Genomic DNA, 27,022 nt, shown 5'->3' on the forward strand with positions numbered 1-27,022 from the left:
TTTTAAATAAGAATGTGAAGAAGAATGGGGAAAATTCAAGCTCGTGCATATAAAATGTGCCTCTTCAATTTAAATTTGGAATAGTTCGTTAAATTTGGAATATGTTAACAACAATTCTGCTGTCGTTTATTCTTATTTTTTTATGCTAGATAGTGGATAACTCATTAAAATGGGAGAAAACTTCCAGTAAAAATGATAAAAATTAACTATGGCCATCAAAGAAAGTATTATTGCGAAAACCTGTAATAGCACGGCAATCTTTGTCGTCGTGATGTTAAAATATTTACGTTAACAGAGGTTCTAAAAGTACTTCGCTAGTCACAATGGCATTACATTTACAAGATTGCGCTTTTAATTCAGTCGAAATGCTAATGAAATGTAGAAAAAATACGCAATAGCAATTTTAATGTTGCGTTGGCTCGTCCTCAATATGCAGAGTTATAAATCAGAGACTTGTCTGAAATTCAATGTATTCGTTCTATGAAACATGTCTCGCGTAAAGCGACTTCCTATTATGCGAAACGCATTGCCCCACCCTCTCCCCCGAATTGAGCCAGAATCCATAGAATTTTGTTTCTTATTTAAGCAGGACCGGATTAAAACTTGTAGAGGACCCTTAAACGACTGCAAATTTGAGGAGACTTTAACCAAACCACTAATCTCCCCCCCCCTCCAAAAAAAAACATTTCATTTACTCATTTTTAATTCATATCTGTGTACGAAAATTTGAAATCACAAGCATGGAAACAAATTGCAAAGAAAGAAATATTCCGATGTGAACAACCTACAATATTTGAACAGCATTGCCACTCAAATCTGGAGGAGAAAAAAAAATCCCTGTTTTTTGTTGTTGTTTTTCTTCCTGTACGCATATTTAAGACACGAGGAAATGCGCGAATAGCATTCATGTTCTAGTTATACAATGCAATATGGCGTTAAGGAGTGGAAAAAGTAAGGAAAGGGAACAATAATTTAACATTATAATAGCGTATTAAAAGAAGGTTTATATTCATATTAGAAAAAAACCAATTTCTCTTTATTTACTATCTAGAATTTAGCAAGACAAAAGTTATATATTAAGGAGGGAGAAATATTACCTCTCGTGCTCTTCAATTGTTGGTCGCTTAAAATTAAGGACTCGGATGAAATAAAATACAAAACATGTTTGTTGTCATGATGCAAATCATTTAATGATTACTGAACAAAAACGTTACGAAGCAAGATTACTTTCTTTTTATTTATTTATTCATTTCTGCCCATTCTTGTATTCAGATATCATTTTTCAGCCACCAATTTCATGGAACTAATCCTTAAAAAATAAGAAATTTTTGTATGGCCTAACGTACATTTTTTTTTGTTTAGCTTTTTCATTTTCATTGAACGTATGTGAAAATATTTCCGATATATCACTGAATGCATTGAAGGACGACTGTGACGCAACAAGTTTTAATGCCCATAAAAAATCAGCTTTAAATGACTGTTCCTGTACTAAAAAGTTCGAAATCGATTTCTTTTCGGGCATTAAACTTGACGTTTTCGGATTTGATACATCATCTTTTCCTGTATTCCTTTTCTATAATAAATCCAATATCAATAATGACTCTTTTGAACTGGCACGCAGTCTTGCATGTTTTTCTCTTTTCCCATATTACTTAGGCTTATTACCTTCTTACAAAACAAACAGTATGCAACACATGGATTTTCGGTACTTCCAAACCTCATTCAGCGAAATCCGGTTTGATTTTCTTTTATCCGTCCAATTCGTTTTAAATATGGATTTTGAGCAGTTCATTGCTTCAATATGTGTGTGTAATGATATTTTAAACTCTGAATTAAATCCAAATTAATTTCCAAAACTTTATTTTAATTTAGCCCATAGTAATTTCATTCTCTTATTTCTTGATACAATTCCACTTTCGGTTTAATTAATTCAACTGAAGCTGTGTAAAAAGTACTGCGTAATCAATCTACGTATCGAGTGAAAGTGATACTTCCGTTGCCTTTCTCAAAGGTCAACACGTGTATTGAATTGGTGCGTAGCCGGAAATCCCATGTTATATAAGACTAGAGATCATTTGTTTTGGCCCTTCTTTCTCTTCTTTACTTCTGCTTTTGTGCCGCACTGCGTCTTCTTGTAAATAAATCATGAATGTCTCCCAAGAGAGAATAAAACGAAATTAAAAATAACATATTTCTTCAACGACTTCGAACCTGCATTCTGCTTCAACCAATATATATATATATATATATATATATCATCTTTCACAGTTCACAGTTTCTCAAATAATAAACAAACCATTCAATAAATTGACGAAATAATAGATTAAACAACACCGTGCTGTTTCCGGTGATTGTATGTTGCTATTCCCGCACCACAGAAATGTATTCGTTCATGCAGTTACAGATGTCTCGTGCATGCTCATTAGCTGCAATTCGGGAATCTCATGGAAAAAGAACAACTGACTCGCAAATAGAAACTTTATTAATCTATACAGAAAAAAAAGAAGAAAGAATAGAAAAGAAGTGAGTTTCCGCATTACGCAATCGCGAAGGTATTGTTTCATTTTTGGAAATTGACAACGATCTTTTATTCTTTCAATCTTTAGAGATCGGAGTTTTTTAGATGAAAAAAAAAAAAAAAATAACTAAGAAACTTAAAATTCCCTATATTTTCTCGATTTTTATGAAAATTCTGAAAATTTTCTGCATTTCCCAGGTTTTTTTTAGTCGATTTCTAAATTCCATGTGTTTTCCTGGTTCTCCCCCAATGGCGTGGCAACCTTATAAGAAATAAATTAAACTGAAATAAAACGGGAATACAATTTTCTAAACTAAGATTTATTTAAGGTAATCTTAATACTGTCATCTTCAAGTTGTTTATTCGTAAATCAATCTGCCAACTAACAAGTCTGCACTGATTTGCAAATGAATTCAAAATAAAGTTTTATGACGAGAATTCTGAAATTTAAAGGAAACTTGATTTTAATTTGAATAAGTTCGGTTATAACTTATTCAAATGAGAATCAAGAGAAAACACAGAATTGAGAATCCAGAGGAAACACAAAATTCATAGACGAAATACTGCCAAAAAATGTCATCTAAAACTTTCCACACTTGTGAGGCTCCATACTTGATTTTTTAGCTCTATATTTAAGCTTCTTACTTTAAATTAGAACCAGTAAAGAGCTGGATAATATTCAAAAGCCGATTTAAACTGTGCAGCTCTTCGAAACCAGCTTTCTGCTATCGCATTTCTGGTATTTTTTATCGCACTATCGCATTTTTTAATTCTATGGGGGGGCGGGACCTACTTCTTATTCCTTCCTAATCATCTCAATTTTCCTGAAAATGCACATGCAGAAAATATAAATTGAACAGCCAACTGAAATAATCCCTTCTAGACTTCTAATAGGAGCCTTTCTTTCGATGGAGGCTTAGATTTGACAAGAATATATTTATTACAAGAAATAATGAGAAAAAAAAAATGTTTTTTGAAAATGCCTTTTTACTGGCGCCATAAAAAAGTAAAAACTAATTCTTGAATGAAATAAAATCTGGAGATTAAAACGAAAATACAAAAGTATGAAACAATGGTAGAAATACACAATATGAATCGGAATCATATCAAATTCCTTATCTTTACTTATAATAAAGATGAATGTGTGTGTTGGCGCTCTACAAGCTATCATTTTGCCTACACCTACCAAATTTAGAACATACATACTTTGGTGAGTGAAAATGTGTATCTCGGTGCGATTCTTTTTTTTGAAATTTTAATTAGGATTTTAAGTAATTACAAATGAGGCGAAATTTTTGCATTTTTCCGCCATAGCAACCGAAATTATCACAGTAAAAAAAATGATTTTCCCATTTTTTTTTAATTCAAAGAAATTATCTTTTTAATTTGATACCAATATTTTAACATATAAATTAATTAGCATATTTATTGGCTGAAACAAAATAAAATATTTTTTCTTACATCATTTAAATTTTTTTGGAAGTAAAACTAAAAACTGAATTTAATGCTGTGCAGTTCTGTTTTCTATAACTATATTAAAAAAAAAACATATTTGGTGTTAGCAAAAAATGCTTTTTTATTAATTCAAGTTTAATCACTTCCACTTCACTTTAGAGTTCAAATTTTATCGGAGTTGACAGAAAATTAGAGAGATACATAGTACAACGAACAAAAGAAGGCTTTTATAATAGTAAAAATTATATCACTATCAAAATTTGAGGCTTAAAAAAATATTTTACTGAAAAAGTTATTAAGCGACCCAATTACATAAAATATTAAAATGAAAATTTTAGCAAGCATTCATCCAGATATACAGCTGGTCACCAAAAGTAGTTAAGTGTATTTTAATTTAGGATGAATATTTGGGAATTCTAATTCCCATGATACTCTCTGAGCTAAATTATTTTATCATATAATTAATTATGGTACCTCTTGCTTTTATGTGTTGTAAAGTTTGTTGTTCTCTCAGAAGTCAGAGAATTCTTTTTTAAGCTTTATAATTTTTTTTTATTCATCACATTTTAATATTTAGTATATTTCATAATCTTCTATCACAAACATGTTTAATCTTATGTTAAATTATGAATCTTATTATTAATTTTTCTTTCAAATTTATAATCGAGTGGTGTCACTTAAGATTTAATGAAAATAAATCGACTCATTGATAATTAAATTCAGAAAATAGAGTGTAATGATCGAAAATATCAATTGCACAAACTCTCAGAACTCTTCATCCATACTTGAGAAAGAAATATCGATTACAAAACTCTATCTTTACAAACATGAAAAAAAAACGTGCATGTGTGTTGAGAAGGGGGAGGAATTAAGCAAAGAAATAAGAACATTTTGTTACGAAGCATTTTCTAGATTTGTAAAAATGCCATGCGATTTCGGACATGGTTCGTTGTTATTTTAATAATAAACATCGAAAATCATTTCAAAAAGAAAAGCACCTAGCTGAAACATCATGCTCTGTTAAGTAACCAGAAGTAGATCAGCGACCCAGTTATTCGTCAAACGCTATGAAGAGAGAGAAGTAGAAGTTTTGTTAATTGCAAGAGGTTTTAGATAACGAATAGGAAAACATAAATACAATCAATTTTTGAATAAAATGTTAAGTAAATTAATAAATAAGAACGACTAAAATTTAAAAGAAAAAAAAAAATAAAGTGTTTCAATAATTTGATTTAAAATCATAAAAACGTTTCAAACTGAAATACAAAAAGGAATGAAAAATTTCCAAATAAATAAAAAGAATGATTAAATATTTTTATTTAAAAGAACAAAAATAAATGTTTAACGCTTTGAACGTTACTACGTTATTACGTTTTTTTCAAACATAATCCAATTAAAACAGTTTTAAAAATTCATTTTTTAAAGTACTAAAAAGTTGAAACTCTTCCTTTTTAAATATTTTTTATTGTTTATAAATTATTATAAATATTACGGAGCCTTGAAAAAAAATTTTTTTTCATGTGCACTTCACTTCCTCACCATTCATATGGTATACAAATCAAATTAAATTAATTGATAACTAAATTCTGAAAGTGTTTGAATAATGTGATCTTCACAAGTTGAATATAATATAAAACTTCATCACGTTTCAAACTCAATAGTGATTAATGAATTATTGCTGCTACTCGGGTATAAATGATGTCGAAACTATGCTATTATTCAGTTGACAGATGTTCTACTCAACATCAACTTTGAAACTGTTTTCCCTTCAGATTCAGGATGGATGGAAATTGTTTCTAAAATCGTTACATTTCAGTAACACAATCTATAGTAATCACGGCTCTATTCAACTAGAAAAGTGCAAGGCTTTACAATACTAGCAAATACTGCCCATTGATCCCAGAACTGCAGTATGACATAATTTGGACCAATCAGAGGCATGCATTCCCTTGTAATTATTGGCTTAAACTAAAATTATGGGATTGTAGTCCTGATGCAACTTGCGCCAAATCGCAAGTACCAGGTCATCGCAGGCAACTTTCGGCCTACTTTCAGTACGTCTGAATCTGAAGTTAGAAACTGGTTTTCATAATCGACTTACAGCGAAGTGGTCGACATTTACAGTGCCAGATTATCGTTGACTTACATTTCGTCGTCCTATGGTTTTATTTATAATAGAATTTTCTGTCGACAAATGCAATTTTAAACTCACTTTTATAGTAGCAATCCCGAAACAGTTTGTTTTAATGAAAAGCAGTTTTTTTTTCTATTGACAGTCAGGCAAAATTGTAAACATAGGAAAGCTGACATAGGAAAATATACAGCGGCAACCTTATTGGCTAAAGTGTGAGAATTGGTTCTCCGAAACAGATCTCTAAGTTTGCACCCGGATAGAAGTTGATACACTGCTTTCTTCTTTTAAATTAAAAATCATCAATCCGAGAGGAAAAGTACAAAAATAAAGGGGGGGGGGGAGAGGCATGCAGAGAAAAAATTGGGTTTATAATTCACAGCTGCTTTTTAAGCCTGAACATATTTCCCGATGAACGTTATCCTCTCGAATACTGGTATTTAAAGTTTTCCGAAAAATAGCCGTTACAATGTAAACATTTTTTTGAAGTACTGAGAGGCATTTTTTGACGGCATTGTATGCATTCCCTTCTATTTAACAAGTATTTTAATAAAATTCCAAAAATATCGCCAAATTAAAAAAAAATTAACTTGCACTTAAAAAAAATTGTACTAATCTAATTAATATATCATAACGTTGATAGCACAATTTATAGAGCTTTTTAGTAAACAAATGTTGCCATTGAAACCTCTCTCAAATTAATAGTGTTTTGAACGGGACCCCCCCCCCCCTCCCCCTTTATCTGGCAACATATCCTGGTGCAAACTTCGAGAGACGTTTTGAGAATCAGGTCAACAACTTAAATCAACAAAATTGCTGTTACTAATATCTCACATTTTGATACTTTTCATAATAATTCGATTGGACTATAAGCAGCTAGTTTTAACCAGTATTTACCTAAATCTATGGCAGCGCCGATCTTCTGCTAAGTTATCGTGAATTTTCTATTTGTTGCTTACATTTTAGGAATCAGTGTAAGTCTTCAGTCATTTTAATGATATCAGTACCTCAGTTGCGCCGTTGAATTTTACCTATCAAAATCCGACGTAAATTCAAAATAAATTCAGTTAATACTCAAAAATTGCACTCAAATTGCCAATGTGTTAAAGTGCACTCAAAAGGTGCACTTTAACACACTGGCATACACAACATAACCATTTTGAAAGGAAAAAAAAAGCATTAAATCAATACACTGGCCAATACAGAAATCTATATTTTAAATCTATAAATTAAATTTGCAGAAGTTTAAATTCATAAAAATTTAAAAAAGATACAAATGTAACATGACTCTTCTTCCCTGCTGGAAATTTGTTCCCGCAGAGATACGGAAAGATTATTCGCGTTTTCGAAGTATCTTTTGGGGTGATTGTAAAATTAAAATTTCTAGATGTTAGATTTTTTTGTCTTTTTAGTATATTTTTATTTTAATTCTGAGATGATAAAAATGAAAAATCGGATAATTCGAGCGGCTGATGGTAAAATATCTGATTACATGATAATATTTGTAAGCTTATTTTAGATTAAGAACAAATTTTGTGTGTGTATATATTTAAAAATCACAGAATAATGTAATTTAAATACCAAAAACATAAAAGCACTTAAATTTTTTATGGGTTTTATTATGCTATTTATTTCATCTACAAATGAAAGGGAGCAGATTTTCAATATCTCGACAAGACAACAAACAAAGAACACATTTTCTACAACACACTTTCCTGAAAATTAAAAGTTACATCAATAAAAATGACAAATATTGCAGAAAGAAAAGAAATGTTCAAGCACCAGTCCTTGTTTGCTCACACAAAGAGTTTTCGACATCAATACATCAAGTGAACAGATATTTGCTTTAAAAATGAACAGAATGATTGCAGACCATTATTTGCAATGGACCAAACGGTGAGTGCAACAAAAGGATGGGTGGAATTCACATGGGGACATGTGATCTCCAAATGCACTCAGTAACTGTCCCATTAAAAGTCGGCAGTTTACAAAATTTGATCAACTGAAGGAAACTACAGCTTACATTGAAAATACATTCAACACTGATGTACAATTAGACATATTCTTTCTACATGATTGCAAGGACAAGGTAAAAAAGAAAATTTATTCCATTGAAATATAATAAAATTTCTTTTGAAAATGAGATGAATGAAGTCTGTTGGGTGCCATGAATCTACTTGGCCAACTTACTTCATTTTATTCCAGTGGCTTTAGATATTGAAACCAATTGAACGTTAAGATGCTACATATTCAAGCTAATACAAATTTTATCGCTTTAAAGCAAATTACAAAAAAAAAAAAAAAAAAAAAAGTATTAATATTTTACAAATGCATCTAAATAGAAAATATTTCTGTAAGCTCAGAATGAGATTAGTAAGGGTTTAAATACCCCAACATATGATTACTGCAAAACAAAAGAGATGATTGTATTTGCATGTACCTATATCTTTCTTACACGACGTTTCACCGCTTTTAAATATACTGTTTTAACGGCTTCACGTAACTTTTAACAATAATTCTTCTAAAGCTCTTCTTGGAAGAAGTGGATGCACGATGCAATAAAGAAACGTTTGAACTTTATGCATCTCACCGGTCCGAGGGAAGATCTTACAATAAATACATCAGATCTTTTCTTTAAATGCAAAGTATAAAAATGGGTTAAGTATATGAGAATTCACGTTTGGAAGAAAATTGATTCAAATGGCATGCCAATGATTTTGTACCAGTCTCTAAACAACAGATACAAAAGTAAAAGTGGATGCATAGAAAGTGAAAGATACTTAATATTTTTCACTCAAATATTTTTACTACTCACAACTTATGACAAAGACATAGTGCTGCAAATTTTTTATATCTATTATGTTAATCAGAGAAGATTATAATTAATTATTAAATGTGCAAGCCAGCAGTTCCCAAGAATTTTCCATCTTTCAATAATTATTCATTTTTTCCTATTTATTAATTGTATTAGAAAAATATTGTCTACCTGCTTTTTCTGCCAATCATTATGAATGACACGTTTATTTTCGAATCCAGTCACTTCGATATAAAATAAGAAATTGGATAAAAATAAAAGCACATTCTGGAATTCTCTTAGAATATAAAATAGCTGTCATTTTAAAAATGAATTTCTACTTTATAATTTTTCGTTATTTCAATTGAAATGTCTTCATTAACTGTTATATATATAACTTTTAGAAAAGCCACTAGTGTCTTCGTCTTCCCTTGGGCAACATTTCATTAATTTTCTTATTTTCGATCATTAGAAACAAAAACACAGAGTTGAAAGAAGTAGTAGATTCATTATTCATAAAAAAATCAACTCACATAATTATATTTTTGCTTTCCGAAAAAAAATAATGAACAACCCTTCTATTCAGTAAATGGTGCAGGGAAGAGCATGAAAAAAACACCATGGGCGACAAATTCAAGACAACCAATAAGAGCGATGCCCTCTCGGACTTTGTGTAAATAAAAAATTGTTTCATTACTATACACCTACTGCCAGTATATTGAAGATTATGAGTACACATTTTATAACAGAGGCAGAAATTTTATTTCATTCGCCAAGACTGTGTGGTAAAATGGAAAGGAACCCCTCCCACAGTTCATTCTTAATACCGTTCTTTATTCTATGTATTTATTTAACAATTTATACGAATGTTGCCAAAGAAGTTCTTTATAATAAAAATAGACTAAAATGATCTCACATTATTGGTGGATAAATGGATACAAAGGACTTCGCAATATTATTTATTGAATATAAAATTAATCTATGAATTAGATTTTGATAATACCATTCAATAAATGGCATTGTGATTTCTTTCTATTTCGTATTATAAATAAAATGTTTTTCAATGAAATTAATCTCTGCATAGATAAGACAGCGAGCTTGGTGTCATTTGTAAAGGATGAGTGATGATGGCAGGATCTACCAAGGTCTTGTTGCGAACCCATAGGTATAAATCTTAATGCAATCTCAACGCTTTGAAATTAAAAATTATTAATCTGAAGTAGGATTCAAATACAGCATTTGTAAAATCTTTGTTTTTTTATTAGATTTGATTTTTCTCGTTTTACAAATGATTCAGAGAGCAATCGGATTCCTACACTCAAATAAACAACAGTGAAGAGTTGAATTTTCCCATTTTAATGGCCATTCCCTTCCCCGTAATGCTGGAAATGATTCATTTGGCCATTTTGGTATAAAACATCAGTATGTTTCTTTTCCCGTAAAAAGGCAATTCAGCCTCATATTTCTGTACATGGTGCCTTGTAACTGAATACGATCCACCCGTGACGCTACTGAACATGTTGATCAACATATGAAGCAGATACAAGCCACACTGACATTTTTGTTTCAGAATGCATGACGCACCTGCGATTCACATCTAAGTGACACGTTCGTGAGTAAAGGGAGGATGGGATCTCATACATGAGTTTATACAATTCCATACATCAAAGTTTAAAGCGAAATGGATTTACACAATAGCAATGGATCTCAATATGTAAAATGCGATAAATATAATTTTCTCTTAAAGAAATTGAAAAACTAATAAAAAACGGACATAAAATCGAAATTATTAATAAAGTAAATCTGATAAAATGTTTTCTAAATGGTATTATTCTTTTCCGTGGTCTTCCATATAAGGGAATTTATAACAATATTTATAACTAAAGTATACTTACTCAGCTGAAAAAAAAAAAAAAAAAAAAAAAAAGATGAACGCAAGGATATACATTTAGAAGTTTGAACCTCTCAACAATGTGGATCATGAGTTCGTTATTTAAATCAACTAAAAGGGGAGAATGTAACTGTGTATCCTATTTCGCGTTTCGCAAATATATTTCATTAACTGAATTGGAGAAAAAAAATATGATATATGACAAATTCATATTATATTTAGCAAACTGTGATAAAGGAAATGATAATGAAATCAACATTCTTTTTAAAACTATGTTAGATCATAATAATTTCGTTCAACTGATCAGAAACCACTGGCTTACAAATTTTTTACAATATGAAAGTAGAAATTTCCAATGTTACACAACATAGATATTTGGTTTCAAAAAAGGAACTATTTTTTTTTATCCTGCTCCTATTAAAAAAAAAGTAATAAAACTCTTGAAGTACATCTCAAAGGAAACAGGATAATGTTTTTAGTAAAAAATATTGCTAGATGCATACACATGAGCTATCACTACTTTATACAGCGACGAATATCTGCTTCTTACGAGGTAATTCATATACATAATTGGTTCTTAAAAACCACAATAATATATAACCCACAAACACACATAGACATTTTTTTTAAAAAAATGGAATTCTGCACCTTTCATATATGAAGAATTCTAAATTCGAACTTTCTCGACCTCTAAGTAGATTCTATGATACACTGAATTCAAGAAATGGGTTCCTTCCAGAATAAAAGATAAATGGCGAAAATAGCGTAACGTGATCGATAATAATAAAATGAAAAATAATGATAATATAAGCAGTGGCGGCTTGTCCGATAGGGCCGCAGCATTTGAAATGGTTCATTTTAAAAACTCGTGTATTTCCGCTTAAGACATTATTTGCTTATTTTTGCATTCTGAACATTCGAAGATCAAAGCAAATGAGAAATTTCGAAAGCATTACAATTTGCTTACCGCACACAACTGAGTAATACAATCTTACACTTTGTATTTAGTTTTGAGATGGATTTTCGACATGTCTGGTTTAACGCCCAACAACCGTTTTTTTTTTTTTTTTTTTTTTTTTTTTCGTACTAGAAAGTATTGTAAAAATATGACGAAACTCCAAGTTTAAGATCTCTCTGGGTTCGGAAAACCAATTTTAGGAAAATACCTGCCTGTGACAAAGATAACTCAAAAATGCTTTGAACTAGACGGATAATATTTGGTATATAATTTTTACATCCAATTTGTAGATTTCTACCCATTTTTGAGCAACATTTATTCAGAGGAATGTCTATCTGGCTATTCGAGCACAGGTTAAAACGATAATTACAAAATGAAAAGAATCAGAGATACAATTCGATACACATATTTGCCACCTATCAAATTTTGAGCCAAATGCAAAGAGGGGTTGACCTTCTGTCGGTCTGTACTTTTAGAAGCATGTAAACGCGATAACTCAAAAAAGCAATGGCTTAAATAATGTATCAAATCTGGATTGCGATTCTGTCACTGCAAATATGTTTCATTATCAAATTTCGGTTTCAATCGGTTGGGAAAACGACGGGTCTCCTTTATTCCGAGAAAGATATGATTAGACCACTCCCACTCGTTTCTTCCAATTCCTACATAAGGAATTCCTACTACATTCTTTTCATTTTCTCTCACTGGTTCCATTCCGCCTCTACATTGCCATCAGGGAAACATTTTATTTATTTATTTTAATTCATTTAAAAGTCACTTTCTAAGAAAATAAATCGATACTTTCCTAGAACACAAATTATAAGTTCCTTTGAGGTTAAAATAAAATTAAAAAAAAAAATAATATCCCCCCAAAGAAATTCCATGCTCATGAGGAACACTTCATGCAATACCAATTGTTTCTAAGGTGACAAGCCACCACTGGTTATAGGCCTTCATATCTCTGTGCACGCTCCAAGAAGGGGATTCTCGGCTTTATTGAGCTAATTATTTATTCACTCAGCTTATTGGGGAATTTTCGCTAAATAGTAAGCACATTAAATTTCATTCTGTCATTAGTAATACAGCAACAAAGAGAAATGGTGCAGAGTATTTGCAATTTTGTAACAAAAAATAGCCACAATGTCGAACATGAATGCATTGTTATCGCTGTAAAATAAAAAAAAAAAAGTCCTATTTGTTCAAGAACCCGAAAATGGGTAGCCATTTTTGCATCCATCGATTCAAAAATAAGCTTAACTACTGATCATTTCAATGTAAGAAATTTCAGTTATCCTCCACACTTTTTCACATTATTGAGGTCCACATTTCAGTACCTTACGTGACATCAAATAAAATCAATTCATTAATGGAAGCATTAAAAAATCGCTGTATATAAACATCTAAAACAGTCCACATAAAGTTTACATAGAATACATTACATCATATAAAATGCTCATATTAATTTTTCATAATCATCAGAAAACTCCACATAATTAGCAACTGTTAAACCATAACAGTTCTTAATAATAATATTTTAAGACCTTGTAGAAACCTCAATAAAAAATCTTAAGTAATCTAATCAATATACATCACAGGAATGACAAAAATTGCACAAAATACACAATCACCATTACAAACATGCAATCATTTTTAAAACACAAATTTCAGTTCGGGATATAAAATCAACAGTTTCTTTGGAATGGGTTGTTGAACTGTTTAATAAGCTTCATGTAAAAGTCTTACATGTTTCAGAAAATTACTTTGAAAGTAGAATTTCTTCCCACACATTTTGCACACACATATTTTTCTAATATGAGATTTACGATGTTTCCGCATTTTTCTATACGAAGTGAACTGCTTACCACACATTCCGCAATCGTAAGACTGGTCAAGGATTCGAAAATGCACGTGATAATGTAGCAGACAAGTGCCAGTGAGGAATTTACCGCAGAACAAACATTGATAATTTTCTTCGCCAGCATGTTTCTCTTTGTGGGCGACCACTGAATCGATGGACTCCAACCTGATATTGCACACAGAACAAATAAACAGTGGCGTGAATTTCTGCTTCGGCAAGAAACCATTCTTACTTGAAATCATGTGATCCTTTATCTGGTGTACAGTTACAGAGTGCTTCCTGTGGAACTGTCTTTGACAGGTATCACAGCTGTACGGCCTTAATTTAGAATGCTTGATAGTATGAAGGTAGAAAGGTTTCGTCGAAGAAAACTGGCTGCCACAGTCGCATTTATAATATCTGCCATCTATGTGACTAGATAAGTGCTTGACGATGGTGTGTTTACTCCATTTGGAAGTGACAAATCCGCAGATCAAGCACTCGCTTTCAATGAAATACCGCAAGAGCGACTGCAAGAGTTTCCCTCTGGCCTTCTTCAGCGCGTGCCGGTCGGCACGATCCTTCTGGATCTTCCTGAGGTTAAAGCGGAGTTTAAGGCCAGGGCACCTCTCAGACTCCTCGCTCGCCAATTGCAATTTTTCGTCTTCATGAACTCTTTCGGAAGAGTTGCCATGGATTTCGGTACTTTCATCAGAATTCAACAACGGCCCATTATCAGAATTTGAACGCTCTGCGTCAGTGTTCTTGTCCGCGATATTAAACACTTCATCCCAGTGGATGCTTTTGGGAAGTGAAAGCGCGGCGTAATTCTTACAACTCTCCCTGCCGTTCTCGGGGCTTAGGAGTAGGCTGTTCTCCGGAGCATATACTAAGCCGGGGAATTTTTCGAGATCCAGAGAAATTCTCTCGTCGATGTTGTCCGATTTATCAAAAGTTTCAACGAGATATGTCGTCTCCACTACATATATCACTTCACTTCTCGGATCTTTAAGGTAGACTTTATCACCTCTGCGAGGAGTCCCAAATTCTTTAGGAGATAAAAGTTTCGATAAAATTTCTGGCACGGTATTAACAGGATAAATTCTACTTATGGCTCGAATCAAAGACATAGCAAGAGGATGGTTCAGCAGCAGAAAAATGTCATTTGACTTAGATCAGTCGACCACGTTCAAAATAAAAGACAACATCGTCGGTCGTAGTTAAAAAGAAAGCATCCACAGAACACCAATTCATCCATTCGGGCCACACAGCCTATAAAAAACGTTAAGGAGTACCATAAGAAGAATGTTGTATAAAAAGGCAATTTCAGAACACTTAACAACTCCCATTATCCTCTTAATATTTCAGATTAAATTTGCATTAGATATACTCCATCACCAACTCTGTTACATTCACCAACAACACACATCATGCACATATATTCAACTTAGTCAAGGAATGCAGAAACCGTCAAACTTTTACGGCTTCACTCCAGCCAATGACAACTCAAGTTGACGGCGCACCACCATGCCTAATGACATGGTCCGGGATTATGATCATCACAATATATTTAATTTAAAATATCAATAACAGATATTTAGTGTAATAACAATCTACATTTAAAAACAAAATCTACTGCATCTCATCTATCATATGCAGAAACAAAATTTGCAACATTTGCTAGCGATGCCGTCAACTTGGGAGGTTATTGACTAGCTTTAGTGTGTTAAAATAAAGAACTTGTTTTTATATTGCAAGCTACAGAGATTTGTCTAGTAAAGCAATTTTTTTTTTCATTTATTATTTCAGCTGATCCAGCGAAATTATGAGAATATTATACTCAGAAAGTGAAAAATGATATTCTAAACAGAGATTAAATTCATTCTGTTCTTTATTTAACTTGATTTTAAGAAATTCTGCAACCTGTATTTCGTTTGCTTCGAGTTTTAAAATTTTGTACATTTGTCTATTAGCGATGATAATACATCTTTAAAAAATTCGCACCAATTAATATTAGGTAATAGATTACCTTCAATTAAAATTTTCTATTGAAAGAAGGATGCCACTTGGTAGCGAATTAAAGAGAGAAAAAAATGATTTCAAAGTATTAATAGGAGTGAATTATCAACTAAGGACTAAAAACCAAAAAAGGATTAAAATACAATGCACCCATAAAAGCAAGCTTTAAAAACTGTTTTTAGTAAATTTATAACTTTTAACATCTATTCTTCTTCAACCGCCGAAATATAGTTTGCTTACGCATAATGCATTCTCTGTATTTGCATTTTTAAACAGAAATTTCTTAACAACTGAATAATGAACTAGAGAGTAAGCAAGAGGTCACTTCACATTATTATTAACTATACCTAAAACGTGTATTTATTTTAACAAGATAATAAAATCGTGAAAAAATAAAAAAATATTAATAATGGACCTCCCCTTCCCGCATATTCTGGAGTCCTTTTACTTTCGATCAAACATAGTACATACAGTAGTTCAAAACATGAACATAAAGAAATTAAAAAAATTATTTCAAAAAATTTATGTTTATATCAAATTATCTCAAAATTACATTATTGCAACAAAAAACTGCGGCTTGTAGAAGTTATAGCCTGACTCTGAAGAGCTGGCGGCTTGCCAACTACTGAGAGGGCGTAAATATAAAATTGAGAGGGGCAGCAAAGACATAATAAATACGATTATGTCCCTCCCGCACCCCTACATCTCACGAGAATGCTGTGGGCAAGTTTGGTATTATGAAGGGAAGAAACAACCTCGTAACTTATCAAAAGAAGACTCATCTGACGGTATGCGATTCTTACGCCATAGCCGCCAGTTCTCGAAAGCTAGATTATAATACAGAAAATATCGTGTAAAACATAAAATAAACCTACATTTTTAGAACTTCAATGTTTTCAGTACCTTTCGGCACCATCTGCCAGTGACTTATTATGAATCATATTTTCGAGCGTCAAGACAAGACAAAGATCGCACTGCTTCAAAGAGGTACCTTATAATTTTATATTAGTTTTCTCAATTTATTATTATTATTATTATTTTCAGGCAGTGTCGGAATGGTTGTAATTATCTTGCCAAGCTATCCATTATTTCATAAATATAAATATAAAATTGTCCATTTACTTCAGAATAATTGCAAATTTAATAACATTATCAAGTATCTACATCACACCTTCCATGGTATATAAAAAATGATATAATAACTATAATAGCATTATGCAATAACTTAAAGTATCTTATGAATTAATTATAATAAATCAATTTAAATTTTGCCTATAACATCATATAGAATACAATTTTTTCCCTTAATTAAAACATTTGAATGTTCAACTGCAGGAAATTTAATTTTCAAACGTGATTGTCATTCACAATGAAAGTTTACTTTGAAAAGTTAGAGCATAGAATAAATACAAATGGAAGCACCTATAATTATGATTTACATAATGAGAAATGTCAAACATTTTTTACAGATAGGTAGGTACAAACCTATAGATATGACATTCTAAAATTGTTGGGATTCCTGGCGTAACCCTAATTACATGTAACCCTGTAGCGCGTGCGCGCTGGTGACATCAGGAAAAAATTTCCCATGATCCCACGGAACAAGAGATGTGTGTTGAGGTTTGAGTTTGGAAGGATGAAGTGTGTATGATGGAACGAAAGATGGTTGTGTGTATTATAAAGAATTTGTGCACGTAAAATGAAATATATGTAAATATTTGTATATAACTATCTGTGCCTGTGTCCCCGTCCTGCAAATAAAAGTGATGCTAAAACTAAGAATACTTGGATTAATGATTTCGATGTTTAAGTGATCTAATTCACCTTGGAATACCTCGATTCTATATCATTTTGAAGATCCCGAAATGACAAGGTAAGAGAGAAATTTTTCTTAAATTTCGATAAATTTGAATTTGGGGCCTAGAAATCCCCCCCCCCAAATAATAAAGAAGTACATCCTGTCCAAAATTAAAGAGAAAATAAATTTCAGCTTAAAAAAACACGTTTATATATATATACAATTATCTTTGCAAGCATTTCATAATTAAATATACATATACACAGGGAAATTCAAAATCAGTGTGAGAAACTTCCAAGACGATTTAGAGTCACACAGACTGAGAGACTGTCTGCATACTTCATGTTTACAATCTTACGGTGAACTGGGAACAAAAATGAGTTCCCTCTCATATCGCTATAATATGGTAAAGTTTGAATCGAGAAATAAAACAAGAGGGGGTGGAGCAACACTGATATTCATCTCTCTCGCATCATTCTTAAAAGTTGTAAAAAAATGGTAAATATCGACTGTTTTTCATGACTTTTCAAAATTGGTCTAAATATTTATCGTGGCACCATCCAAGTATTCCACTTTTTAAAGAAATCCATCAATCATTTCTAGACGCACAGAAACATTTTTTTAAGAAAAATCTTTTTTATCGGTTTTATGTTAGCAAGGGCCATGTATCTAAACTACAAATAAAGCTAAAGGGAAAAATATGTGGGGGAAAAAATCCGACTCTTTTAAGGAATGTATAGGAAATGCAAGGTAGAAAATAAAAATTTCTGGTCCATTTCTGGTTTTTGGAGAGATAAGCATTATGATAATTAAATGTATGAATACAATGTGCTATTACAATGCCGGTTGTGCATATTCTTGATCCAGAAGTATAAATCCTGCATCATTTCTTGAACGCAGCGGCGGGATTGGCCTGACCTGACTCGCACTCTAATAAAAATGTTGTGCCAGAGAATTGCCTAGGTACTGACGTACAATGGTTTCGAAGTATTAATTTTTGGCGTGAATTTAGCATTCTTATTGAATCAGTCGTGTTAGAGTTCCGATTCCCTCCGGTGGAGAAAAGGGGAAAATCTGTTCAACTAACCAGGTGTATTCGAGACGCCGATGCGGCGACATGTACCCTCTATCGTCTTTGTGTTGTGATATGCTTGTGTGGTAGTTTAGAAATGTCCATGTCCATATATGTGTGAAAATAAAACCTATGAAAGTTTCAACTCCTGCTTCGTCATTGATGGAATTGACTGAACAAAGGCACTGACTGAACAAGTCGGTATGATCTTCCGCGACTCATCCCTGGCATCTGGTTAATAGCATCCCAAAATCGGATTTGTGTTTTAAACGCGTTTTCCCCCACCGATTGATTAAAAAAAATGGACACAGAACTACACTTGTCATCACAAAATCACATACCTTATTTGATATATTTTAGTTATTGCATTTTTCAGTTATCGCGTTTTGAAGGGTATTTTTGAATGCTTCACATTTCGAAAATTTAATATAAACCTGCTTTTTAAGCTATATGCAAAAATAAATAAAAAATTTCTTACTTTAGCTTTAAAGAAAAGGACAGAAAAACTTATATATTTTATGAAGAAATGAAAATGATTTCACAAATAACAGAAACAAATTCACGAAAATAAAAAAGCACCAGCTCTGTAACTACAAGTAATAATAAAAGAGTTGGCATGTTAAAGAAATTCATATATTTTTCTCATTATTTTTAGATTCCCTTTTTTTATATGTTTGTTTTCAAATACTCTGAAGCAGAAGGAAATGTTAATAAAGGCTTTATACCAATAAATAAAATGGTTTATTTTTTATTTAATATATACTATTAGACGTGTTTACATTGAACAGATTCATTTATCTTTCGTACTGTCACTCTAGTAGAATAAAAAAGATTTAAGATAACTAAAATCGTTTTTTTTTTTATTTGTCTAAGAGATGCACTTGCCGCGCATCGTTAAATTTTGTATCACAATTTAAAAATGGTCTGGGACTATCTATAATTTTTCTAAGATGTCATAAGATTTAAAAGTTGTTTCTAAAAAATATTTATATTTTAATTTAAAATTATGCAGAAATATAAAGACTTGGAAAATCTAACGTCATTTAAAATTACTGTTCCTTTATATAGCAATTATATATTTTAAAAAAAATAATAAGTGTGTGTTTAATGTGCGCTTATTTGCTTGTACATTGTCATTCTGTTTTGTTTTACTATTAATTGTTTCATTTCTTGCATAATACATTTATACTTCATACCTATATGATGAAATATTTTTGAGCTAAAATCACAAAATTTCTAGATTTAAGTTTTACATAGTTTCCCATTTATACACATAACAATAACATATTTAATTTTCGTGGGGGTTATATACATATTTAAAATTGTACAAACTATGAAATTTCTTATAGCAACAACCTATTTTGATGTCATGAATAGTTTTCCCAAGGGGGAAAAAAACCTCAGCCGGATTACAAATTTTGGTTAATATAATATGATTACATCGGGAGATTTCGACATTTTCTGTTAAGAAGTTGTTTCCATATTTAAATGTGTAAGATTTAGATATTCTCTGGACATTGGTAATAATATTTTTTGTTATATTTTTAAAGCATCATTAAAGCTTCCATTCACATAGTAAAATCGTTTGCCATTTATAGCGAATATTTAAAAGAATCTTTTTAGGAAAAAAATATTCAAGAACATTGAAAGTTTTGTTTAGATTGTACCCGAGCTTGATTCCCAGTTGTGCTGAAAACCTCAAAATGGAAAGTTTCGTATGAGTAAAAAAATACATATATATAATAAAATATACTTTTTATTTAGCTAGTTGTACCCGGACACGCGTTACTGTGGTTCACTCTAAATTTCAAAGAAGGGGGGGGGGCGCATTGCGCATTTATAGTATTGCTTTTTGTCCTCTCTCAGATCTAATTTTTAACAGATCCTTTAGATTTCTTGATTTTTTTTTAGTCATAACAATAGATACTTAATTTTTAAATAAGTTACGAAGCCTTTTAAATACCGCAAGTGCCGCCAAACCAGTACACATTCTATTATACGACAGCTTTATAACAATAGCACACTCAGATACGGTAGGGTGCATATTAAGATATTGCTGATGGAACGTTAATTCGTCCTTTTTTAAAAGGAATAAGGGGTACTGCTGTCAAGTATGAAAGGAAATTTGCATTTTTTTATGCCCCCCTCCCCCCTTTTTTTTCTTTTGGTTAAACTCATCTTCCCATGCTTTTCACAATCTGCATATGAAATTTGCTTTAATTCCATTCACTGATTCTCACGGTAGATACTTCTAAGAAGGGAAAAATATTTTATGCCTATCCTATATATTCAGAAAGTACTTTTATTTACAAACAAGAATCTTGATTTGTGAAATCCCTGTGCTTCCAATATCTTCCTAATTTTTTAAATTTAATTCTACATATAAAAGTTTTTAATTTTTATTTGAAGGAATTTAAATTACGATGTTTTCATCTTAAATAAGAATACACCTTCTGAAAATGGATAAACATTTGTTTTATAACAATGAATGCTTAAGTATTCATTTTTGGTAAGACTGCTTTTCATTTTGTTTAAAAAATGAGATGCAATATAGTACATGCTGAATTTCAAAAAACACAACGAAACCTTTATTAATATACTTCAAGTATTGACTTGTGGGATATTAAATTACTTAAAAAAAAAACCCTTCATTTTAAGCTTTTGCTTAATGTTAGTTATATTGTTCTATAAGTATAGAAAATTCCTTTATTTTAAATCTTTCAGTCAAATGTAGTTGTTAAAAGTATCAATGTTAACTACTTCTTAAAAATATTTTAATATATTTTAATTCTGTCCAATTCAATTTGGTGCTGTCATTTTCAAATGGACTGCATTTCAAAATTGCATTGTCACATTTGTAAACTTGCTGCAATCACTTCCTCATAGTAAGTTCTGGGTTATATTGATTCAATTTAGGATGTCAATATAAATGAATAATAATTAATTTTAGAAATCTAAGCTGGTTTTGGTTAGTTTAAAAAAAAAAATTCTGAATTTTGATTAGGTTTCTGAATCTTCTAGAACTCCTCCTCTTTATTAAAATTTCTCTTACAGCCACATACGATATCCTTTAACAAAGGTATCTGTTATACATCACTTTTTTTTTTTAATCTATAAATATGATTTAGTAGAAACTTTTGATTCATGTACCACTTGTCAACAGTTACTGTATAAAGTTAAAAAACACCCTTCTGGAGGCATTTTAAAATTATAGCTACAAAAAAAGTCATTGCCCTTTATTACTAGGGCTATGAGTCAACTTTTATGAAATTAGCCAAATCAAATTTAGAAAAAAATAATTTTTTGGATTCATCCTACTTTAAGGTGTCCCAAAAATGTACTCAAACTTTGAACAATTGTTGTATGGAAAATAATAAAGAGTAATAACTATTAAAGATTAATAACCAGTATTATTTTATAAAATGAAAATCTTGCCACTTCTTGGAACTGCTGATTGCTACTATTCTGGTATTGCTTAACATGCTATCAATGGCAAAGTTTCAAACCATTTCAGCTCATTGCTTTGCCTTTTTATAATGGCTCACAATTCCTTGACTATGGCTATGTACTTTACTAATTGTTATTAACAGATCTTCAAAGGTAATGTATATTTTTAGGACATCCTATATATAAAAAAGAAGAGTATTAACAGTCTTTTCATTCATAGTTCTACACAAGACAAAAAAAAAAAAGGGATAGAACAATGTTTTTAATTACAATTCAGTTACATGTTTTAAATTATTATTCTTATTATCTAATATCTCTGAATCAAATTGATCCTGCTACATAAATGAGTATTAATACATTTAATGCTTATTTAGTGTGATCAAGCAATTTAGTTCCTATAAAAGTGACACCAATTAAATTTCTTTTACGATATTTAACATATAAACAGACACTGGTCAAGTTAAAATTATATCATTTTCTGACCTTCCATCTGGTCTGTTGGTACACAGAATTATGTATGGCTTTAGAGAAAGCAAGAATAAAATAGCAGAAATAACAAAAAATTTTAAATCTACACGTATATTTTACTATTATTTCTATAATCCTTATTTAAGCCGATTCATCCATAATCATCCCATTAAGGTTCACCATGTTTTACAGATAGTAAAACTAAATATATAATTATTCTTCAGAAATTAATTTTTTTAATTTAATCCTCTTAATCCATTTTATTTTCAACATTTCTTTTATTCAATAAATTTAAAGCCAACATTCATTAATAAAACATCAATACATAGGATTTTTTTTTTCAACCTCAGACAAAATATACTTATTTTCAAATTTATCATACTAGCATTTTTCTTAATTACTAATCTAGCATAAACAAATCTATAGATATAAGAATACATTACCAGAGAACTGTTCTCTCAATAATATTTAGCTACACATTTTCAGATTAATGAGAGCTTTCATTTGCATGCATTGAATGTGGTAGTGAAGCAATGGGTGCTGTTTATCAACATTATTTTGAAAATGAGTATTTGTAATGAAAGCAAACCATGCAAAAGCTCTGGCTATCATCTTTATAAACAGGGTAGAGTTGGGAAGAGTGGGATAGATTTGACAAAAAAAATTTTAATTCACAAGTTTAGATTTACCAAGATTGCAGTTTATAAAAATCTAATAATGTTCTTTAATCTATTTTTTATTAATACAAGAACAGCAAAATACAAACAATTAACTTTTATTTGCATAGTAAAAAATTATAACATTTTTGTCCCACTCCTCTTTTCAATGAGGGTGGTATGAGACTCATTTAAAGGAGTAATGGAACAAGATTTGAGAAAATTAAAATGAATAAATATTGTATTTTGATATGTTTTTTATTCGACGATTTATAGTTTTAAACATGTCAAAAAAGAGCTGATTTTAAAATCTTCATTGGTACTATCATGTGTTGAAAACTTTTATTTTCTTTTACATCCTTTTTCACTGATTGCAATATTTAATATATTTTTCTCTATCTGGATACTTTTTCTTCCATAATCATGGTATTTTTATATTAAAAAAAATATAAAATTAGTCATTTTTAATTTAAAGACAAAAGTTTTAATAAATAACTTTCATGATTTAGCTACAGTTTTTTTTAATTATTTAAATTTTATTACATTGCTTATTACTTTATTATATTTCCAGTAGAATTTCCTATAACTGAAATTAAGTGGTAAACATGATTTTAGGTAGAAAATTTATTTTATGTGAAACTCTACAGAATGATCTACAGTATGTATTCATACTTTATATGATACAGTTATTAAAAAAAGGAAAAGAATGTGTTTAGAGATACTGATACTCTGAAGTAAATGTTTTTAAAAGAAAATGGAATTTTATTTCATGCTTTGAGCTTTGATTAAATGTAGCTCAGCTTTTTGTACATTATATATTTCAAGCAGTTTCATGGCTGAAGAGGGAAGATAGTTTTGTAATTTTAAAACGTTGCTTTATTTCATCCCGGGAGACAATTTATGTACAAGAAAGAAGCAATGAGCTACGTCAGTGCAAAGCATGACACAAGAGCGAAAGAGAAAGGAGCCACAGAAATATTTTCCCCGATGATTATATACCACGAGATTCTGATAAATGATTTCATTACACGCATCGATTTAGATAAGGAGAAAATAGGTATTTTTTAATAGAACTTGTTTAGGTTGACAGATTTTTATCCCTTCAATTTTACAAAGCTCGAGTTCAATTAATTAAATAAAAAGGTGGAACTTAATCAGGAAATAAGAGAACATTTTAGAATTAAGTTAAAATGGGTCAAATTAGGATAAAAATTAGGAAATTAATTAGGATTTAATTTAGATTTAGGGATATAAAAACATAATACACACACACATATATACGACAATATATACTAATTTAACAAATTTAAAATTATCAACTTACTACTGCATTGCAATACTCCAACAACTAATTTTATTAAACAATATTAAGAAAAATTAAAAACTTTAATCAGCATATTTAGAAAATGTATTGAAATGTTCTCGAACATGTCTCATTCCTCCCTCTTGATATTGCCTTTGCAAAATTTTCTTTTAAAATACAAATAACATAAAGCATGATACATTTAAGCTTAATTTGATTATTAGTCTATAAGCACTACATCTTTAAGTTTATTATACATTTAAAACATGTCTATTTTGCTAATAATAAGTCTGAAAACTAATGATTGAAAAAAAAAATTATTCACTTCTGTGGCATAAAAATCTGGCTTTCTGCTTTAAACACAAATAATATTATAGGTGGTGCAAGAACTAGAATCACACAAAGGACTATAATATTACTAACTAATGGAAAAACTAAAATTAACTTCATCCTAATCTTTTATTTGGATATAAATGCAGTTATCCCATTCCTTCCAACTCTTCCCTAATATAGATACAAAGGATGCAAGCTCCTTCACACCTATTAACTGACCTATATAAAAACAACCAATATAGTCACTCCAAGAATTGTTAAATCCGACTGTATTTTTTTAATATCAATTACCAACTATTTAAAATGATTGCATTTTGACATGAGATAAAGTGTACATAGATATTGTAAATACAACCATAACAATTTTATACAAATACTTCACTTAATATTTCATTTCAATCACCCAAAGATTAAATTATTTTTTTGGACAGAAAAATGTGAAATTTTTGCAAAAGTTTATTAGTTCTATATTAAGTGGCATACCTATAGTATGCGATACTAGGAGAACAGTTCCATACCCTATCCCAATTGGCTCCAGCAATTTAGTCAATGAAATTGGTGTAAAAGGCAGAGTATATATATGCTTTTTGATTGTACATACCATTAAAAAGTGATTTTAATGCATAAATATTTGGTCTCAATGGTATCTATACTCCCCTTTCCCCTAGATTAAGCCACAGACTATATATTATTTTTGTTTCAATTTATCTAATCTAATACTTAATAAACGAATTGGGTATCAGAGGATAAGGTTTTTTCCCGATATTTAACACAACATTCTCAGTTTATGTCAAAGCACAATATTTTTTAAAAATTTAAAGAAAAATTAAAAACATCATGTATGTATAGTCTCTTCCCACTTTTTTTACATATTATACAAAGCTAGTATATATTAAACAAGCAATTTAAAGTTTACATGCTAGCATGTAAAAGCTTAAGTTTACATGCTAGAAACTCAAGTGAAGAAACATGTTACAACCAAATGGGTATTTAATTTAAAAACTCAAAAAAATTTTCAAATCAATTTATTTTATTCAATATAGTTTTTAATGTTCTTGAACTTTATAAGCCATTTCTAACCTTTTTTTTCATGAGCAATGCTACTTTAACTGCAATGGAAAAATACATAAATTTGAATATATTCAATACAGTAATTTCATTATATAATAAAGAACATAACTGAAAAAAATGCAGCACAAAATTTAATAAGAATTATTTTTAAAAAAAAGCCAATCACAATTCTAAATATTGGCAATATATATATATATATATATGCCTATTATAAAGCTCTTCATTTAGATTACGTTGTTGAAAATTCATATATATTTTTGAAAATTATTAACTACTGAATTGAAAATTGACTATTTTTGAAAACTTTATACAAAACAAATGAATTTTCTTTAATGTAATTTAGGAACTAGTTTTTAATTAGACGTCAAACCAAACCAAATTTTTAACCACCTTTTGAATAAATGAATTTTTAACTAATAAACCAAGTGAAAAACAAATTTTTATTTGCAACAGAAAAATTTAAACGACTATGACATATTAAAGAATTACGAAATTTGCTTAAAAACTTTTTCCATTCTTGCTTAAAAGGGCATGTGCATGTTTCTTAACTCTCAATATGAGATGGGGATACCTATCTTAATAAAATATTTTCTTCAAAAATAAATTCGTCTCGAAGTCTGTTTTATGAAATGCTATTAAAAAAATTTAGAGATCAGAAGTCCAATTCAAAACACTTTTCTTTTTCCTTTATTTGTTTTTTCTGTTAATTACTATAACAAATTGAACAATGAAACCTGCAGGACAGTTAAAAAGATGGGGAACACATTCAATGAAAAGCATCAATGGATCGTAATAAATCGAAATTGAAATGTAATGTAAAATCGGTGTATACTTACATGAATCGGATCTATGAAAAATTTTCTGACTTATTCAACTCATTATAAAAAGATATAAAAAATATATATGTATATATTAAAAATTTAAAGCTAACATGCTTTTATGATTTATTTTTTTTTACAAGCGGAATCCGAATCTAAGAATCTCTCAGATCAAGAGATGTCGCTCTGCGCAAATTTAGAACAACAATAATAATAAAACTAAAATGTTCCGCATCGACGTTTATTATGTTGCCAATAGAATTTTCGATAATTTGTTATTCTATCTAAGATAATGATGATAATAAATGTCTCCATTGATATAAACTTAATTAATTCAAATATTAGAAATTAAAACCATCTTTTTTAAAAACACCAAGTTTAAAATTTAATATTTTTATTTTAATGTCATGAAATATACTGCCGAAGCATAATATGGATAGAGAGACCGCAATG

At 30.2% G+C, this 27,022-nt stretch overlaps 1 protein-coding gene across 2 annotated transcripts in view; it reads right to left on the bottom strand.

Annotated features, from left to right (window-relative positions):
* Window positions 1-26,753, bottom strand: part of LOC129975649 (zinc finger protein 155-like) — a 32,746-nt gene extending 5,993 nt beyond the window's left edge. Inside the window, exons 1-2 of one of the 2 annotated variants that reach the window (XM_056088748.1) lie at window positions 26,588-26,753; window positions 7,724-14,856 (exon numbers count right to left, since the gene is read on the bottom strand). In XM_056088748.1, the coding sequence (XP_055944723.1) occupies window positions 13,464-14,714 (1,251 nt within the window). In that variant the 5' untranslated portion in view covers window positions 14,715-14,856; window positions 26,588-26,753 and the 3' untranslated portion in view covers window positions 7,724-13,463. Of the gene's footprint in view, window positions 1-7,723; window positions 14,857-26,587 lie in introns of those variants that run through there. The other variant, XM_056088749.1, reaches the window with a different exon arrangement.
* Window positions 26,754-27,022: the final 269 nt, after the last annotated feature.

The sequence above is a fragment of the Argiope bruennichi genome, chromosome 7 (genome assembly GCF_947563725.1).
Source record: "Argiope bruennichi chromosome 7, qqArgBrue1.1, whole genome shotgun sequence".
Classification (NCBI taxonomy): Eukaryota; Metazoa; Arthropoda; class Arachnida; order Araneae; family Araneidae; genus Argiope; species Argiope bruennichi.